General features: G+C 42.0%; 1 protein-coding gene and 1 pseudogene across 2 annotated transcripts in view; both read left to right on the forward strand.

Annotated features, from left to right (window-relative positions):
- Cd38 (CD38 molecule) overlaps window positions 1-8,447 on the forward strand; it is a 42,524-nt gene extending 34,077 nt beyond the window's left edge. The window contains exons 4-8 of the mRNA XM_028765249.1: window positions 1,209-1,294; window positions 3,744-3,817; window positions 5,156-5,248; window positions 5,558-5,644; window positions 7,466-8,447. Coding sequence (XP_028621082.1) covers window positions 1,209-1,294; window positions 3,744-3,817; window positions 5,156-5,248; window positions 5,558-5,644; window positions 7,466-7,529 — 404 coding nt within the window. The 3' untranslated portion in view covers window positions 7,530-8,447. The remainder of the gene's footprint in view (window positions 1-1,208; window positions 1,295-3,743; window positions 3,818-5,155; window positions 5,249-5,557; window positions 5,645-7,465) is intronic.
- Window positions 8,448-11,717: 3,270 nt separating this feature from the next.
- Window positions 11,718-13,256, forward strand: LOC114619355 (annotated as a pseudogene). The gene has a single exon (XR_003711130.1). The product of XR_003711130.1 is annotated as a DNA-(apurinic or apyrimidinic site) lyase 2 pseudogene (transcript).
- Window positions 13,257-20,682: the final 7,426 nt, after the last annotated feature.

Consider the following 20,682-nt stretch of genomic DNA (forward strand, 5'->3'; position numbering starts at 1 on the left):
GATTAAAGGCATGTGCCACCACTGCCTGGCATTAAGGTATCATCTTAAGGTGATCTCTCTTTCTTTCCCCTTCATGGTCAATCAGAATCTATTTGCCTAGTAAGCCATCTGTGCGTCTTCCCTCACACTGCCTTAGTCTAGCACACTAACACCCTCTCCTTCCTGCTGGGTATGCTATGTTTTACTGGTCACTCCTTACCCTCCTAGGTCAGTCTCTATCTGACACCATAGAGTTTTTCTTAGAGTGAAAACGTGATTATGTCTATCTCCCTCTAAAACCTAACAATCTCTCTTTTGTCCCTAGGCTAATGGTCTAAAGGCCTGACCTCTGTGTTTCAGATGCCAGTGTTTCAGTGTTTCGTCTTCTCATTCCTTTCTCCATCTCCTTTTCTGATCAAAGCTCATTAAGACTCTTTGCCTCTGCACATGCCATCTGCATAAGGTGCCCTTTTCTTTAGAGTCTGTCTGAAGACAATGATTCTTCTTCAAAGCAAATTTCATCCTGAATTTTTTTTTCTGGTAATAGTACCCAATCAAAGTTAATCTGTCTCTGATTATTTGACTTCACTACTTCACATGCCCTGTGAGGCAGGGCTCCCACCCGATTCAACCCTCTGTCTCTAAAACCTAACCCTCAGTAAATGTTTATATATATATACTAAGGCAGATAACCTTGAGAACAGTGCCGTAGAAACCATGTATCAACTCTCTATACTTTGCACCACACTAAGGGCTGAACCTGTTTTTGTAGGGTTGGTTATAGAAAGCCTGAGACCACCTAAGTCCCCAAATTTATGGAGGCTGAGAAGGAAACTCTCCACAAGAGAGAATTGCCAGTAATCAGAGGACTATCTGGGGAAAGTGTCTTCTTCCCGAAAAGGCCTGGCCTTCTTCCTAAGTGTCCCTGGACTCCAGGGGAGTGACAGGGGCCAGTGTCTTTCGGGTGCACTTTTGTTGCCATTTCCCAGAATGTTGAGTCAAAACCCATCACAGTGTTCCTGTCTGGGATCTGAACAGGGAGGTAAGGTGTTGGAAGGAATTCAGGGGACACTTAGGTAAATTGAGTTGAGCTGTGTCCATTCTCCAGCTTCTGTCTTGGCACAGATGCTGTTGGAATGCACTCCCACTGGGATTGGACAGCCAAGAACAGAGCCCAATGGTACATTTCCTTTTCCACTTAACTATTTTCTATAAACAATGTGTTTCAGATATGAACTATGACTCTTGCCCACACTGGAGTGAAAACTGTCCCAACAACCCTATTACTGTGTTCTGGAAAGTGATTTCCCAAAAGGTATGTCCCAAACAGTTTTTACTGAAAACACTGAAGTCCATGATTGGTCCATGATAGGTTGATGTTTGGCCCTTTTGGGGGGGTACAGATCATTTTAGGTGTGAAAGCGCAAAAAGGAAACATGCAAGATGATTTTCCCATACAACTTCAGAACATCCACAAAGGTTTTGGGAGCTCAGGGGAAGAATCCCTATACCCAATGAAGGGATAACACTCATTGGCTGTGTCTACCAGGATGCTAGGCTTGGGTTAGTCCTGGGTCCCAGGTATTGATTTGGTTTCTGGAACATTCTTAATAATCTGCATTTATAGGTTACTTGATATGTGTCCAACTGTTGCAGGAGTTAAGAATTCTATCCTCACAACCATATGAAACACCATCAATATCATGGTTACTTCTTAAAATTTACTTAACCCTTATTTTATGTATATTGGTGCTTTGCCTCCACATATGTCTATGTAATGGTGTCAAATCTTGGAGTTACAAACATATGAGCTGCCATATCGGTACTAGGATTTGAACCCAGGTCCTCTGCAAGATCTGTCAGTGCCCTTAAATGCTGAACCATCTTTCCAACCCCCAAAACCAATTTTCGTAGACATTCTGATCACAATTTTCTCATTTCATCTTCATCAAATGGAAATCAACATGTACCTATTCTAGATAGTTGTTGCTCCATTCAAATAAAAATGCCACTATCTTCTTAAGTAGTGAAACCCACACATGCAACAAATGTTTGTTGAAGACTTATTCTATGTTTTGAAAACTCAAAGACATTGTATATTTTTGTTTGCTTGCTTTTACAGAGAATATTTTCCATTATCACCTTGGGATATGTTTTACAGCCACATCATCTCTAAAACCTTCTACAGCAGTTAATTCATGTTTTATATAAAGAAGTACTTCCTTGTATCTCGTCTCAGCCTTTGGTACTAAGGGTTCGATGGGGAGGGTGATTGAAGCCACCCTGACTTCTGAGATACTGAGTACCTGCGCCTTGTTCTAGGATCTATTTGAGAAAGACAAACAAACTAGTTCCTCTTTTTGACAATAAGGATGGTTCTTCTTACAGGTTTAAATTCCCAGATCACTTTGCTGCTAAGTTGTGTTTACTTTATATCAGAGGACTCATGAGAATTCTCCTTTGTAGGTTCCAGGACTCTTCTGAGTCAATGTTTAATAATTAATCATAAGGATTAGGACTAGGTCCCTCTGTGGCTACACAAGCACCACTGGACTTCATAATTCAGCTCCGAACATATCCATAGTGTAGAAGTCACCTGCAGAATAAAGTCCAGGGTCCCTAACAAAGTGCATGGCCATCTATGAACTGATTTATTCAATATCCACTGTAATTTTCCCCACAAACTACTTTCTCCTAAACTAAGGTCCCCTTCCAGTCACAGCTTCACCAGTGAAGTCCCACCTACTCTTTGGGACATGGATTCTGTCCTGTATGGTACTTTCTTGTTCTTTCCTAGTCTCTAGTACAGAGTATCGTCCTTTCTCCTGCCATCCTTTTCATTCCTGGTATTTTACTGAGTAAAACTTTCCTGTGCCATGCACTAGGTATAAAGCACTGAAGGTTCTAGAAGCACGTGGGAATCCAAGCTCTTTGTTTTCACAAAGCTCTTCATACTGACAGTTAAAGCTGTTCAAGCCACCATTACAATGAAATATCCTTAGGTAATGTTCACAGATGTGGTGGAAGGAGACCCAAGTCCCAGAGGTCTGTCTCCAAAGGAAGCTGGACAGTACTCTGTTCACATGATGACCTCCAGTGCTTAGCTGGCCTCCTAGCTGAAAGTTGGTTGCATGAAGAAATAAAACTCCTTGCTCAACCATGTTCATTTATTCAAGCACTTGCCCCACTTTGTGCCATTTTAGAGCCTTAGGATCACTGCCTCTTACCTGGGCTTCCCTTTCTACAGTGTTACATCTCCCTAACCCCTAAATTGTCCACCTTGCTTCTACTAAATGAGATGTAGCATCTACAGTACATGACACCATGAGAGTGCTTTCATTCATGCAGATTGCCATGGCTGCATCAAGAATTCATACAAAGTAAATTCGTCCAATGGCTTAGACTATTGGATAAATTCACCATTCTTGTACTAGAACTATGGAAGCTATTCTCTCTCCCTCTCTAGTTAATACTAAAGTACTTTTTGGGTGGAATTTCTGGAGAATAATGATGAACTTCATTTTCCTCTTCTTCTTCTTCCTCCTCCTCCCCTTCTTTTTCTTCTTTCTCTTCTTCTTGGTTTTGGTTTTGGTTTTGGTTTTATACAGGGATTCTCTGTATAGCTTTGGCTGTCTTCAGTCTCATTCTGTAGACCAGGCTGACGTCAAACTAGCAGAGATCCATCCACCTGCCTTTGCCTCCCAAGTGCTAGGATCAAAGGTATGAGTCACCACCCTGCCTGGCTGATGGACTTCTCTTTTAAGTTTGCAGAAGATGCCTGTGGTGTGGTCCAAGTGATGCTCAACGGGTCCCTCAGTGAGCCATTTTACAAAAACAGGTACTTGTTTCATTTCTTTGTGCAAGGGTTCATTATCCCAGTTACCATAGTCTCCTATTGGACATGGCATTGCTAGAAAGGATGTGCTTTCCATGTTTCAGATACGTCCTGAAGAGCTGAGGTTTTAAAACGGTAAAGCTTATGTATTCTCTTCTTTCTGGGTCAACGTTTGGTCTGGTTCATCTAAGATCCTCCAAAGTTCCTAAAGGCCGTTACAGGTTTCCAGTCATTGTCCTTGACTTTTTGAGGCCTCACATTATTCTCTCAGCTTTCTTCCTCCCCCCCCCCCCAATTCTGTGCTCTCACTTCATTGATACTGTCTACCCTGCCTCCACACATCTCCCTGTTTGCATCCTCACCATTCAGGAGTAATGGCTCTCTCCACTCTGAAAAGCAGGAATCCCATGTCAGCAGTAGAGGTGTCACTGGAACATCAGAAAACATGCTGGGCTCTGACCTTCCTCCTCTTCTGGCAGTGTTGCCGGCAAAACCCTGTAGTGCTTTAATGTTGAGGACACCAGAGGACCTTACACATACTATATGTGATCTTGGGTAGGCATCTAGCCTCTGTGAGTCCCTGTCTATGTAAGTGATAGGTTGAAGATGCTATAGAAGTTAAACTGAGATAACGTGTGGACACTGCTGCACTCCATGCCTATTGAAAACTTCCCAGTACATATTAGCTAATGTCTTTTTTTTTTCATTTATTCCTCAGGGCTGAGTTGGCCGACACTCAAGCCTTCCTTCTCTGGTCTCCTTCTCATCTTAGTTTCTATGATGACGATGGTCTTGTTCTCTAATCATTCTCTGATAAACATGCTTCTGAAAATGAGAACACATTCTTTTTTTTCTGGGTACTATAGATACCCTCAGTTAATTTCTCCTTTCTTCTGCTTTAGTATTTTATATTACAAAGCCACATTAACTCTTTTGTCTTCTTCTGGCCCTCTTTTTTCTGTGGGCTTTGGGTGAAAGAGCTAATGTTCAAAATCTCACCATCTGATATTTGAGATCCAAGTCCTTGCCTCAGGAGGGGTAACTGTTCACATTAACAAGGAAGAATCTAGAAAGATGTTGTTGAATGGAGATTTTCTGTTTCTAACTAGCTCTCTGGTAATGCAAGTATTTTTTTTTTTTTTTTTAGCGTATCAATCAGCCTAGATGTATGGTTAAAACTCTTATCTTGAAAAGCTAGTAACCAAGAGTCATGTTCAATGAGGAGCAATGGGAAGCAAGGTAGATTCTGCTCAATGGTATCCAGCAGGCTGGATTGTAACAGGAGGTATAGATGCTCTACACTTTGACTTGAGGTCAGTGATGTTATCTCTTCTGTTTTAGCACCTTTGGAAGTGTGGAAGTCTTTAATTTGGACCCAAATAAGGTTCATAAACTACAGGCTTGGGTGATGCACGACATCGAAGGAGCTTCCAGGTATGTTACTGCTTCGTAGCGGAGTGATGGTCTATGAATCAGCCTGTAGAAGGAATCCAAGGTCACAGGAGCACGCTGGGAACAGACTGGCTCAGCAAATAAATGGAGCTTACACTTGGCCCTCCTTATAGTCTCTTAATTCCATTTCCACAAAGGACAGTGACTGCTTCACTCCTTTGCTCCTGCTGACCAGAGAAGCCCCAGAGGTGGATGTCTGCCCCACCTCTACTCAGTGCTGCTCCCAGAGGCAGTAAGAGACTCAGAGAGTGTATGAAAGATCTTATTATTTGAAATTTGTTTCTTCCCTAGTAACTCATGTTCAAGCTCCTCCTTAAACGAGCTGAAGGCGATTGTGCAGAAAAGGAATATGACGTTTGCCTGCCAGGATAACTACAGGTAATTGATTTCTTGGGAACAAAACAGCTGTGTGAGCTGAGAGGGCTTTAGGGATCTTCTCAGGCCTTGGTGGTGCTCTCACTGGTATGACACATGATGGTCTCTGCCCTGTCACCAAACCTAGCTTGTTTCCCTAGCCAATGGCTTAAATCTGGCTGCCTGCCCCCCATCCCCTTCCTCCTTGCCTACCAGCTCTAAGCAGTGACTTGTCTCAGCAGCTGGCTGATCCCCAGAGTACACATTTCTTTTCTGCTTTACTGCTGTATTTCAGGGGAGCAGAAATATGCTTTGCCAAGGCCTTTCTCCCAGCTTTTAAAATCCTGAGCCTGGCTATAAATTTGCATGTGAAATATCCTTAGATTCAGATGTAAGTACCTAATAGTTGCCAAATTTCCACATGACAGTCTAACAAGAGTTATCTTTTCTAGATTAAAAGCAAAACTGATGTAAATAAATTCTTAAATAAAATTTACCATTAACCTATGGGTAGGTATATTGTTTTGAAAGCCACCTTTAACTTTAAAATGTCAGGACTCCCTCATAATTTTTAACTATATCATGGCCAGTGATACAGGCAGGGACATCTCCCTCTACAGAGAAGCACTTTTGGAGCTTATCCTATGTGGAATAGCTTCCACCAAGACTAAAGGAGAGAGAAAATGCTTTGTGGCATATGTACAAGCTGAAGAGATGGGATATTTTTCAGTCTCTTCATGTCACCTACCACATCTCAAAGACAGACTTAAAAGATGGATGGCTCATTTCCCAGATGACCCAATTTCCCCACCAATCAGCTGTCTATTCTTTGGAAACTTCAAAACAAAACAAAACAAAACAAAACAAAACACCCACCAAAACCAAAAACTGACAACATGCAGCAATTAAATGCAGAAACAGAAGAAAAGATAACTATAAGAGAAACTCTCTAGGCAGCTGACTAGGCTAAGTCACTCAAAGATATTTTGCATGAAAAAGAAGCATAGGAAGACTAGAAGAAGATTGAGGAACATAGACCCTGTGGTTTTGTTTGCTCACATTTATGAAAATGATAGTCTTTTCAATTTACAAGTTAGATACTTACCTAAAGCTTGCTTTGTATAGAGGCAGTATGGTCCTCTCACTGTGTCATTCAACCCTCTTGAGAAAGGTCCCTGAGTTCTTTGCTGTCAAATGCTTTCACCCAGAAGTCACCAGGAAGCTTCTGATCTGAGGAAAGAAGAATACTCAGGAAGGATCTGTGTGGGCCTGGTCCCAGTGGCCATATCTGCTGTCTTCTGGTCATCAGCTGTCATATATACTTGTGACACATTTGAGCCAGTTGTTTGTTTTTAGCTCTCCATAATACTGTTGTACACCCTCCTTGGTATTTACCTCTATGATCTTATAAACGAACTGCAACTAACTTGGCACATGCTTTCAGGTCATTTACTCCTGGGTTAGGTCTTTCTCAGTGTTGTCTCTGAGCTCAGATGTGTGTGGATGCTCAGTGGTTAATCTTTGGTTGCCATGGAGGGTCTTCTTTCAGTGATGAGTGGGACCATAGTTACATCATTCCGTCTCTGTTCTCTTAAAATTGTTGTCACATTTATGTTTATTAATTTACTATATGTGTATGTATGTGCACATGTATGCACATACCATAGCCTTCATGTGGACATCAAAAGACAACTTGTAGAAGTCAGTGCTTTGATTGACCACATGAACTCTGGGGATCAAACTCTCAGGTCACTGGGCATGGCAGTGAGCACTTTACCACGTGATCCATCTTGACAGTCCTCATCCTGTCCCTGACTGACTTCCTTTCTTGTTTCTCTCCCACAGGCCTGTCAGGTTTCTTCAGTGTGTGAAGAATCCTGAGCATCCGTCATGTAGACTTAATATGTGAAGGATTTGGATCTTAGACCACCTATAGCACAGATTGAGATGGAGGGGCCCAGAAGCAACACTGGTGGAAAGCTGAAGCCATCAGGGAGAGGACTCTACTACAATGTTAACACCAGAGATGGAAGAACTTTCCAATACATTGTGACAAAATGACACGATCAACTTAGTGCTTACTATATACTACCAATATTCAAGAAAAATTACTCCATAAACCAGACTTAAACTTCTATATTGTTATTTTGGTCTAACTTTCTCATGTGGTGCTTTTATATTGTTTATATATTGCTAGCATACTTTTTCTCCCTCTCTTTTAATTAGTTCGTTTTCTCCCCCCCCCTCAAACTGAGAATCAAACCTGAGAACTTTCACACGTGGTGGATAAGCCTATATACCACTGAGGTAAATCCTCAGCACAGCTGGTAACATCATTTTTATTGAAAAATGCCCAAACTTCCCATTGGACAAGGAAAGTCAAATGTCAAGTTTATCAAAATGAATGACTTAATTTTTTAATATTTTTTCATTCTTCCCACAAATATTCACATGGCAAACCTGAAGTCACTGGGTCATTATAGGGAAGGTGCTCTGTGGGAACCACCCACATGCCCTGTGCTTTAATCTTTAACCCATCCAACATGTCCCTGATAACTTTGAGTATTATTTTCCTTTTTTTTAAACAGGAGAAAATGGAGTTTAGAGAGATAATTGATTTTCCTAAAGTCACATTCTTCAGATCATGGTTACATCTGAAATTAAATCAGTTTTGTCAAAGTCCACAACATATGATAATTTTTTTCTTTTCTGAGCTTTTTATTGCCCAATTGATAGTAGCCTGTGTTATCATCTAGCAAATACATTTGTATTAAATTGAATATAATAAAGTCTGAAATGTGATCTTTATGGGAGATCTCAAAACTAATTACCTGTACCCTCTTTCTCTTCCTCCTCATTCTTGGTGCCTTCATAGGTAGTCAGGAGTTAACATATATTTGTTGCTGATATTGGCAATTTATGTTTTCTATCCTATTTTCCTTAGACCAGTCTTGCTTAGAATCACTAATTTTGCTATGTTGTTGCCGTCTTTTTCAAAGCTCCAATCTTTAGCTTTCCTCATTTATTTATTTAATTGAGATTGTGTCTTTATTTTTAAAAACATAGAAATTTCTTCTAGCTATCTTGAATATCTTCATTCAGTTTTTTGAGGCAAATGTTTAGACCATTGCTATTTCAGCCTTTTCTTTTTCAGTTTTCTTTTCCTACACATGTGTTTTGGGACTCTAGGTTTCCCCCTGAGCCCTGCTTTCACTGTAACACTGGATTTCTATATGCCTTTACTGGTTAGTTATCATTCAGTTCAAAATAATTCCTGATTTTATTGTTATTTAAAAATGTGATATTTACTTTTCAACACCTGGAGAATTTTTTTTTTAGTTTTTTTTTTTAAATGCCCTTGGTGGGTATTAATAAACTAAATTGAGAAAGCTCCAAAGAATGTGCTTGGTTTATTAAAAATAGCATAAATGTTGGAGCCAGGTGTTTCTGTGTTCATGTTTTGACACCATTTTGTGGTTTTGAACAATATATCTGTTCTCTAAACTTTATAAAAACTACTGAAAGACATTATAATATGTTGAGCTCTTGGGAATGGTTAAGTCCATTACATGCTTACTTTGTAAGTATGAGGGCTTGAATTCCATTCTCCCAAACCATGTAAAGGTTAGGAGGCAGAAGCAGGTGAATCTCTGTGGATTTGAAACCAGCCTGACCCAGAACAACCAGGGCCACATAGAAAGATGCTATCTACCTGCCCACCCCCCGGACACCTCAGATAAAACATTAAAAACAAAAAACCAGGTAAGTGGTGCACCATTGGAATCTCACGAATGAAGACGCAAAGACAGATTCCCTACTCTCTTCTTCATCCCCAGCCTAACCGATAAGCCCAGGTCTCAGAGAGAGGCTTTTTCAAAATCAAGGTAGAAGCGATATAACAAATGACAGCTTAGTATTTTCTGTAGCCTTCTTATGCATGTGCACACATAGAACCCTCTCTCTCTCTCTCTCTCTCTCTCTCTCTCTCTCTCTCTTTCTCTTTTTCTCAAATATGGTGTTAGACTGTATGATAAAAAATATTAACCTGTAAGCCTTGACAAGTTGGGGGCTGCATTGTTAAAATATATATGCAAAAACTAGGTGGGTGGTACACCACTGGATTCTCAGTAATACAGAAGCAGAGACAGGTTTCCCACTCCCTGTATGAGGGGGTGAGAATTATGTATAATTACATATACAAGAATAGCCACAGTGGACACACAGTGGGTAGCTCTCACTGGTGTCTGGACCACTTATGCAACCTTATAGAGAATTTAAGTCTCGGCTTGACAACCCAGTTCTGACAGGGATTCAGATTTGTCCCAGCTTTCAAGTAGCTTCCCCTACAAAATGTCCTCAGAGCCAGATCCCTGCTGATCCAGCCTACAACCTGGAACTTTTACCCAAGCCTTCCTCCCTTACTAGGAAGGTTGGTTGCTAGACTCAGGATTTACGAATGGCCTTTGCTCAGGAACATCTTTTGGAGTTGGCTGCTGTGTCAGAAGCTGCTGGGCCTTCACATCCCCTTTCAAGATGAAGTGGACAGAGTAGAAATCAACTTGTAAGACACGCCTAAGTTAGAAATTAACTTGTAAAATGTGACCAGCAACACTCCCCTGAGGTCAAGTTTTGGGCCAATAGAGATCTCAGAGGAGGCAAATCACAAGGTTTTCACATGATGCTGAGAGAGCCCTCCAGAGCCACAGAGGTGGCTTAGATGTTCTTTCCCCTCATACACACACACCCCATCTCCCTTTATTGCAGTGGTTCTCATCCTTCCAAATGCAGCAACCCTTTAATATAGTACCTCATCCTGTGGTGACCCCAACCATAAAATTATTTCATTGCTATGTCATAACTGTACCTTTTCTACTGCTATGAATTGTAATGTAAACATCTGATGTGCAGGATATCTGAGATGGGATCCCCAAAAACGTCATAAATAACCTACAGGTTGAGAACTGCTCCATTATCACCATAGCACACTATCCTGAACCTTTTCTCTCTGTAAGTCTGACTTTGAACATCTATACCATTGACCCTGCTGCCATTTCCAGCCCTGAGAACTTGATGGCCTACATGCACAATAGGTAGTCCAGTCCTCACCTTATGCGACTGTTTGCTCATAGATTTTCTGTACCTGCTCTCCATCTCTGTCTTCCGTCATAGCTACTCAAGCGGTGTAGAAATAACCTCAGACCTAAAGAGTTCTGAAATGATAAGCTGAATGCTTGAAAGTGTGAAAGTGTGTGTGTGTTTCTGGGAATGTACAGTAATTACATCAATTGTTCTTAGCTGACAAATAAAACTACTAAATATTGAGGAAAATACATATTTTTCCTTCGGCTTTGTCTCGGTTACGCTCTGAGTTGTTCTTCCATTGCCTGAAAACAGCCCAGCTCAAGTCTGCATGTTCTCAGACGCAAAAGACAGCACCAGCAACAGACTTCCTCCTCAGTGGCCCGTTTCTTCCTAAAACAAATTCCCATGATTAGAACTTGTGTGTAGGGCTGTAGAGGTGATGCAGCACTAAAGGCTAGGCTCACAACTAAAAAATTTAAGTTGTGTGTCTTGGGAAGACTCTGCTTGGCTGACTCTTAAATGTTAAGAACATAGTTTTGCTTTTGAGTAATAGTCTTTGGAAATCCAGGATGTAACTAATCTGATGCATCAAGACTTTTGAATAGAGGAGAAAGGTGACCAGGCACTCAGGAGTCCCATCCTGTATGTGGCCAGAAGAAAAGGACCATAGATGTCCCTCTGATCAGTTACTCTTCCCCGGATTTTGGACAGAGTCTTTTATCCCAGGTAGGTCTTGAACTCATCGGAACCCCTTGCCTCAGTCTCCTGAGTGATGGGGTTACAAGCATTTACAGTTCAGCTTTCCTTCCTCTTTGGGATCTGCACCACCCTCTCAGTTTCCACCATAGCTCATCTCCCTCCAAAGAGAACTGAACTTGAAGGCCCTGTGAGCAGTCCAGTGGTTTGCGGCATGAGACAGCTGAGCCAACGCACGAGGAGGAAGATGGGAATTTGTTAACTTCCGGCAATTTGCCTATGTCTATACATTCTTGATGACGCAGTACAGTTTATCAAAATGTTGCGTGTGGTAAGCTGGAACATCAATGGGATCCGGAGACCCCTGCAAGGTCTGGGATGCAAGATACCCAGCAGCTGTCCCACGGCCTTGAGACACATTTTAGAGGAACTGGATGCTGATATTGTCTGTCTCCAGGAGACCAAAGTGAACAGAGATGCGCTGACGGAGCCCCTGGCTTTTGTTGAGGGCTATAACTCCTATTTCAGTTTCAGCCGCAGCCGGAGTGGCTATTCTGGTGTAGCTACTTTCTGTAAGCACAGTGCTACACCAGTGGCTGCCGAAGAAGGCCTGAGTGGTCAGTTTGCCACCCTGGACGGACATGTCGGTTGCTATGGAAACATGAACGAGTTCACCCAAGAGCAGCTCCGGGCTCTGGATAGCGAGGGTCGGGCTGTCCTTACACAGCACAAGATCTGCACACAGGAAGGGAAGGAGAAACCTTTGACCCTGATCAATGTGTACTGCCCGCATGCCAATCCTGGGAACCCTGAGCGGCTGACCTTTAAGATGCTTTTCTATCGCTTGCTGCAGATCCGAGCAGAAGCACTCCTGGCAGCCGGCAGTCATGTGATAATCCTGGGGGACATGAATACAGCCCACCGTCCCATTGACCACTGTGATGCTGGCAGTCTGGAGTGCTTTGAAGAAGACCTGGGACGTAAGTGGATGGATGACTTGCTTAGTAACAGGGAATACCAGGCTGGGTCCCATATAGGGCTTTTCATGGATAGCTACCGCTATTTGTATCCAAAACAGGAGAGGGCCTTCACCTGCTGGTCAGTCATCAATGATGCCCGCAGTCTCAACTATGGTACCCGACTTGACTACGTACTAGGAGACAGGACTCTAATTATAGACACTTTACAAGATGCCTTCCTGCTTCCTGAGGTGATGGGCTCTGACCACTGCCCTGTGGGAGCTGTCTTGAATGTGTCCTGTGTGCCAGCGATACAGTGCCCAGCTCTGTGCACCCGTTTCCTCCCCAAGTTTGCAGGTACCCAGCTCAAGATTCTTGGCTTCCTAGTCCCTATGTGGGGGCAGTCTGTCCTGCAGCCCAGCAAACAAGTCCAGCTACAGAAACAGCAAAAAGCCCAAGCCTACAGGTACTCATTCAGGCCTCCAAAGCATCAAGGTGGTTCCAGAAGACGCCAGAAAAACCTGAAGAGTTATTTTCAGCCTTCTGTTAGCCTTTCCCAGAATTCTCCTGATGTGGAACTACCTAAGCTGCCTCCGGTGGGCACTCTTGTACCTCCAACGACTCTGGAAGGGGATGTGATAGCTACAAGGACCGATAAACAAGCCAACGTTTCTAATGTCAGAAATGTGGAGGCACAGACCTCGTTCTGGAAATCTGTGCTGAGTGGGCCCTCACCCATGCCCCTCTGCAGAGGCCACAGGGAGCCGTGTGTGATGCGGATTGTGAAGAAACCAGGACCTAACCTGGGCCGCCATTTCTACATATGTGCCAAGCCACAAGGTCCTCCAAATGATCCCTCATCAAGCTGCAACTTCTTCCTGTGGAGCAAGCCCAGATGAACCAACTGAGGCCTAGTGATGTCTACCCTGGTCATCCCTACACAGGGTCTGATGCCTCGCCTCTCCCCTGAGGCTTCCTTCTTTCTTCCGCCTCTGCTTCCCTTTCCTTGTCCTAGCTTCCCCTGAGACATTCTTCTTCTCACACTTCTTCCTCTTTGTCCACACAGGAACAAGCTGCCCAGGAAGTTGTCATTTTAAACCCCTGATGCCTGAAATGTGCAATGTATTTGTTCATAAGCCAAGTCTGTGTCTTTGTTTCAGTATTTAAAAAAAAAAATCTTGGGTTTGAGAATCACATGACATAGCTGTTCTCTTTGAAGAAAATTCGCCTGCACTCCCCTTAGGAAGTGATTCAGTGACATAACAAGATTCATGGTTCTTGCTAAGTGACACAAATGTCACACAGCACTTAGAAGCTTGATGCAAAGACTAGACCTACAGAGAAGGGGTCTCTCAACTGTTGCACCTAGCACTCCACACAGTGCTGCTGTCAGCCACCTCCACTGCAACCACGGAATACAACTTTGGGTACATATAAATTTTCTAAGTGCTTTTTGGATTTTATGGATTCTTCAGGAGGGCAAGAAACAGATATAGGAGTCACCCAGGCCAAAAAAACAAACAAACAAATGAAAAAACAAAAACAAAACAAAACAAAAAAACATCGCCAGGTACTCTCCTGACTGGTGAGGTAAAAGAGTCTTTAATTACCTTCTAGGTAGCAGGCTATCCTTCTATGCTAGAACAGTCATGGGTATTTCTGGGAATAGAATTTACAGAAGTAGATGGCAGGTGTTGGGTGGATCCTGACACTTGCTTGCTGTATTTTTCTCAAATTCATTGTACAGATCTGCCTGAAATGAAGACCCGACATAAATAACTGCTTAGAGCAGGCTCTGGTTCCCTCTTTTTAAAAATGGAAGTAATTTGCGTTGTCATGGTCAGCTTTAACTGTCAACTTGACAGAGCCTATAGTATGTGATAGATGCGTACACATAAAGTATAGTACAGTCATATTAGAGAGAGGAGAGCCTTAGCTGAGTAACTTCCTAGATTGAATTGTCCTATCTGTGGGGATTGTCTCTGCCTGACATTCTCTTGTCTGTAAAAGTCACTGGTCAAATAAGGCCAGGTTTGGATCCCATTCCTCCTGTATTATGTGACCTTGGCCAATGTACTTAGCTTCTCTGGGCTTTGGCTTCCTTAAGCAGAACATGATGTACATTGCAGGCCATAAGAACTGGAAAATGGCTGTTTTGATTGTCCTCATGTTCAAGAGCATCTTCTGTCTTGCAATGTGGAAAATGAGGGTTAATGAGAAGAGAGGCAGAAGGGACAGCAGAGATCCCTGTGGAGGGTTGCTTCAGTGTTAGGGTGGAGGATTCCAATGCTTCTAGTCCACAGCCCCAAAACTGTTTTCATTCACTGTAAAATTGTACAGTGCCTAGCTTGAAGGGTTTCTTGGATCTGAATAAGAATAAAGACTGAGTAAGAAATGTAAAATCACTGGCTAATGCCAAAAAATATTGATGTCTCTCTCATGTTAAAAAAAAAAAACTCTAAAGTCAGTGATTTTGGGGCAGGTAGGATCCTCAGAAGCCCAGCTGCCTGCACCACTGCTGTCCTCTGCTTTCATGGACCAGAATAGCTTTCCAAGAACCACATCTGTGATCCACGTAACAGAAAGGAGGACAGAGAATTAAAGAATAACTCTGCCTTATCTCTTAAGAAGCTTCGAGAAAGTTTCATAGAACACTTTTAGCCATTCACTAAAACTCATATAACTTCTTCACCCAGCCACAGAAGAGGCTTTGTTTTGAACTAGATAAGTGTGCCATCATTTCAGACAGAGGTAAGAATGGCTGGTTCAAAACAGCTAAGTTGACAGGCTCATGACTAGAATTAACTCACTACTCAGTAAATATACACAAGTACCCTTTGCATCATTATTACTAACCAGGGAGATGCTCTTGGCTCATCTGGGGACCAACAGGGGGAACTGGGGTCAAGACATGTTTGAAAATATGAATTTAAGTCCAGCCTGGACAACATGGAAGGATGGATCTCAAAAAAAAAAAAACCCAAAACCCCAAAGATCAATAAAAGCCCTAGAAGGGTTAATAAGTGTATTCTTAGCATATTCAAAGCCTCAGTTTGATCCTAAGAACAACAATGGATAGATAGATAAATAGATAGATAGATAGATAGATAGATAGATAGAAGATAAAATAGAGATGTCACCATAAATGACTTCCTCAGGAGGACTCTGATATCAATCTTCTTGCTCTCAGTCCCTCTGTTTATAAGGCAAGGTGCACCCCACAAGCCATCCACATGGAGAAGTCACCCGGGGAATTTTTAAATTATCTAAAGGAGCAGTACAATTTTGTTGTTGTTATAAACTGGGAGATATACTCTTTGAGATGACATTTTTGGAATAGAAACATCTATAGTCTTATGGCTTAAATTATCCTATCTTTTTAATTGGAAAGAAAATTAGATGCACAGTTACAAAAAGAGCTAATTTAGAAATACATTGTCAGAATAAATTACATGGAAGAAAAATGGTGGTAGGATTAGGTAGAAGACTACACACATGAGAAAGTATTTTTAAATGCAGATATTAGCATTTATCATTATATTAATTTATCTCTTAGATTATTACACAGGAAAGGCATTAAATGCACTAAATGTCACATTAAATGTCACCTAAGAGAAGATGTGTACATTCAGAATCACAAACTTTAGAGCTAGGCAAAAACTATTTTCCAAGTCCATTCTGGTCAGCAGAGCCATTAGGACAGCATAAGAGTGAGAGGTACCAGAGAGCAAAATCTAAGGGGACATCTCTCTGGGAGTAAACATGTGTCTTAAGCAACTCTCACTGTCCTTACCCCAACATCCAACATGTAGCTTGAGTCAAAAACACAGTTATTATCTAGCTTATTACTTTGATGTAGTCTTTAAGGATCTTATATTGAATAATTAAATTGTGTAGAGGATTTTAGAACATATCTATTTACAGATAAAGCAATCATAAAAGATACTCAGAAGAAGCCTCAATCTATAAGGAAAAAATGATTACTTCTCTTAGAGAAATACTAGTCCGGTGACTAAAGGGAACACTTTGTAGGATGTGGTCAAGCCCCTTAGATGTTGCCATAAGAAAACTGACCACTTTTTTTCCTCTATGTAGCCCTTGTTGTCATGGTACTCCTTCTGTAGACTAGGATGCTTATAACAGTTTTCAATGACTTCTATTCAGGCATTTGTGACTGTACACAAACTAATACACCGATATACCAGTTAATAAGCTAGTGTATCTTCTTTCTTAATATTTCTTAAGAGGGCTTTATTGTTTTGTTTTGTTTTTTTAAAAGAAAGGTTTTGCCACAAGTAAGCAGCAATACTCTTAAACGACAAGTCAAACTCAGGAGGTAGAAGCAAGGATTCCAGGTCATCCTTGGCTACGCAGTTTAAAGTTAGCCCATACTACATGAGATTCCTTCTCAAAACAGAACAAAATGAGTCCTCCCAAACCAAGCAATAAATCCAACTGGTTTTCAGTGGTCTCATTGCTGCAAATGGTGAGCTCAGGATGACGGTATCACTGTTTCTAAGCTAAAAACAGATACAGTGCTCAGAAGTCTCATACAAGAAGCTCTACTCCAGATGACTAATGAAATGTAATAATTGACAATGGTCCCACTGATGTCAGTAGAACTTCAGATGTCCCCTTGATGTCAGTGTGGGTCCCCAAACTCTTCAATTCAACTGCACTCTTGTTTCAAGCTTTGTGTTCTGCTTTCCCAGTATTATTAACAACCTGATCACGATTCAGGTCCTTTAAATATCAGATACAACCAGGGTTACATTCTACAACAAGTCTGTAATTTCTCATCCTACATGATATGATTTTAAATAACATTTCTGGTTTATACTCAACTCATGATGATGATCAAGTATACAGTATACAGGTTGGAGTATACAAGCTGGCCAAAAGAAAGTCAAGTTAGGCTGAGTGTGGATGGTGCGTACTTTCAGTCCCAGCACTTTGGAGGCAGAGGCAGAAGGATCTCTCTGAGTTTGAGGCTAGCCTGGTCGACATGTCATCTCAAAAAAAAAAAAAAAGGAAGAACATTGGCTTATCATTTTGCCAGTATAATGGTGTTATGCTCAACTAAGATATTATTTCCCATTAAAATCACAAAATTGAACCCATAAGTTACATGGTTGTCTCCAGTTGAGTGATCATTACAGATTTCTTCAGTCTGGTGAAATTCTCAGTTGTGAGAAGGGTATGACATTACTTTACTGTAATCCAGCCAATGAGAAAAGAAGTTGTGTGTCCTGGGGTATGCAGAGGGATACCTATTCATATCCATTTACAGGATATCAGTGACAATCCATTTGCTCTCCTCCTCTGGTCCATGAAGAATAAGTACCTTTCCTGACTCTTCAGTGCAGTGACCAGACATGCAAAATAAGTACAGGTCCTTAACTTGCTTGGTGGTGTTGTGATGCTGGAAGGCCCTGATATTTAAAGGTCAAAGTCTACCATGTCTGGACAACTCCCCTGATCTTGCCACAAAATAGATGACTCCCTTTCCAGCAGAGTTTCCTCTATGTTATCTGGGGAGCCCGACTCCCACACTTTTCCTAAGGAAGTCACATAATCCTTGGCAAAATTACAGGTTCAATTTCTTGGAATGCCTTTCCAAGCAAATGAGGTATCCCCAGAACCTTAAGCCTCAGCCAATGAAACTTTGCCCTAAAAAAATCTCCTTCCCACTTTCCAAGGTATAAATAGTCCTTGTTCACCCTGAATAAAGATCACAAGCTGTTTCACTGAATACTGTTGAAGAAAGCTGTTTCATTGAATGACCTTTGCAAGAGCTGTAACTCTGAAATCTTTGGAGAAGATCCCCCTTCTTTCCTCTCCCCCGTACCCAACCCCTCAGCATTCACTGCAGAACTTCGATCCTGCTGATCCACCCATTCCAGACTTAAAAGATTTATCCTTCCCTGCCTGGCATGTGCAATGCCTGAATACCCCAAAGAAAGAAGCGAAAAATGGAACCACATTGTGACATGGGACTTTGGGCTATTTTGGAGAGTAAGTTGAGAAGGAAGCACAAGGGCCATTTTTAACTATCTATCTTGAAATTTGAATGTTTCAGCTCAGGCACTAAGATCAACAATTAACTGTAGCCGTCAAGCAGCCAAAGGATGAACTGGGTTCCCTTGAATCAAATGGGGGCTGGAAATGAAAAAGAGAAAGGGGGGGTGAAAGAAGACAAGTTTCTGATCAAGGCTCCAAGTTATTCAGCACTGCATCTACATAGGGAAAGCCCACAGAACCCATCTTTTGTTTCAGCTGGATTATGTTGCAAAGCAAGGTCGGCAGGCAGTTTATTCTTCCAAATTCCTGTGGGAATTTTCACAGGCAACCAGGGCAGTTGACTCCACCAAGGTCGATGAGGTCCATTGTGGCAAGTGCTCAAGGTCTGTTCAGCTTGCTCAAGGCTGGGAAAGAGCCTGCTCAAGGCTGGGAAGGCCACAATTAATAAACTGGACTTCATGAAAATGAATAACTTCTGTTAGGCAAAAGACATTCTTCAATATGACAAAATGGCAGCCTAAAGAACAAGAAAAGATCTTTACCAAACCTACATCCAACAGAGGGCTAATATCTAAAAATATATAAAGAAGGTACAGAGCTAAACAGAGAATTCTTAATAGAGGACTCTTTAATGGTGGAGGAGTATTTAAAGAAATGTTCAAGGTCCTTAGTCATCAAGGAAATGCAAATCAAAATGACTCTGAGATTCCATCTTATGATCGTCAGAATGGCTAAGATCAAAAACTCAAGTGACAGCACATACTAGAGAGGATGTGGAGCAAGACAAACATTTCTCCATTGCTGTTGGGAGTGAACACCTTTATAACCATTTTGGAATTCAATGTAGTGGTTTCTCAGAAAACTGGGAACACTTCTACCTCAGGATCCAGCTATGCCACTCCTGGACATATGCCCAAAAGATATCCCACCATCAGATGCTTGAATCTCACTCCGAAGGGGAAATAAAATAGACATTGGACTTGAATGGAGGGATAGAACTGGGTGGGAGGGGGAATGTGGGTGGGGATCAGGTGTGGGAAGAGCAAGGGGTGGGGGTGGAGGTGAGAGGGTTGGGAGAGAGAAGGGAAATCCAGAGGGCACATCTCTGAAACAAGCCAGAGACCAGTGACAGGGAAGGCTCTCGGGAGGATATTTGGGTAACCCCAAGACTTCTAGCAGTGCAGAATATAGAACCTGAAGTGGCAGTACCCCAAGTGTGGGAAGCAGGACACCAACCCACCCATAAAACCTTTGACCCAAATTTTGGCCGGCCTACAATATATGCAGATAAATAAAGATAGAGCACAGATTGAGGGAATGGCCAATCAATGACTGGCCAAAGTTGAAATCTACCCTGTCAGAGCCAACCTCTGACACTAGTAATGATACTCTACTATGCTTACAGACAGAAGCCTAGTATAACTGTCTGCTGAGAGGCTTCATCCAGTAGCTTATAGAAACAGAGACAGAAATCCACAGACAAGCATTAGGTGGAGCTCAAGGAGTCTTGGAAGAGTCATGGGAAGGATTGAGGGATATAGAGGGGTCAAAAACACCTCAAGAAGACCTACAGAGCCTTCTAACCTGGGCCCATGGGGGCTCACAGAGACTGACCCACCAACCAAAGAGCATGCAGAGCATGCAAAGGCTGGATCTAGGCACCCCACACACACATATGCAGCATATATTCAGCTTGGTCTTCAGGTGGGTCCCCTAACAACTGGAGTAGGATTTGTTTTTGACTCAGACTCTGTTGCCTACTCTTAGATCCCATTCCTCTAGCTAATCTGCCTTGTCTGACCTCAGTGAGAGAGGATGTGACTTGATACACCAGGGAGGGTTGGTATGGTAGGTGGAAGGGGGGACTCACCTTCGTTGAAGGGGATGGAGAAAGGGGGAAGGGGATGATAAGATGACACTGGGAGGAAAGGAGAAAGGGGGCTGCAATTGGGATGTAAAGTGAGTGAATGAGTGAATAAATAAATAAATAAATAAATAAATAAATGGAAAAAAATTGTCAGATTTCAAACCATGGGTGGATGATCAAGCTATCTCACAGTAGCATCCTGTGGAAGCCACAACTTGACCAATCTGATAGGAAAACATTGTACTAAAGACAAGGTCACCAATTTTCCCAAAACTTGTCCCAATTTTCTCAGGACAGTTGTATTTTAGCACCGATAGTCCCATATTTAGGGAGCACTTTCAGTTAAATGGAACAGTTGATCATTTAACTTGAAGGCAGAGCTTGGTGTAAATTTCCCATTCATTAGCTGTGGAAATCTGAGGATGTCCCCTGGTTTC

This window comes from Grammomys surdaster, unplaced genomic scaffold (genome assembly GCF_004785775.1).
Source record: "Grammomys surdaster isolate TR1022 unplaced genomic scaffold, NIH_TR_1.0 150, whole genome shotgun sequence".
Lineage (NCBI taxonomy): Eukaryota > Metazoa > Chordata > Mammalia > Rodentia > Muridae > Grammomys > Grammomys surdaster.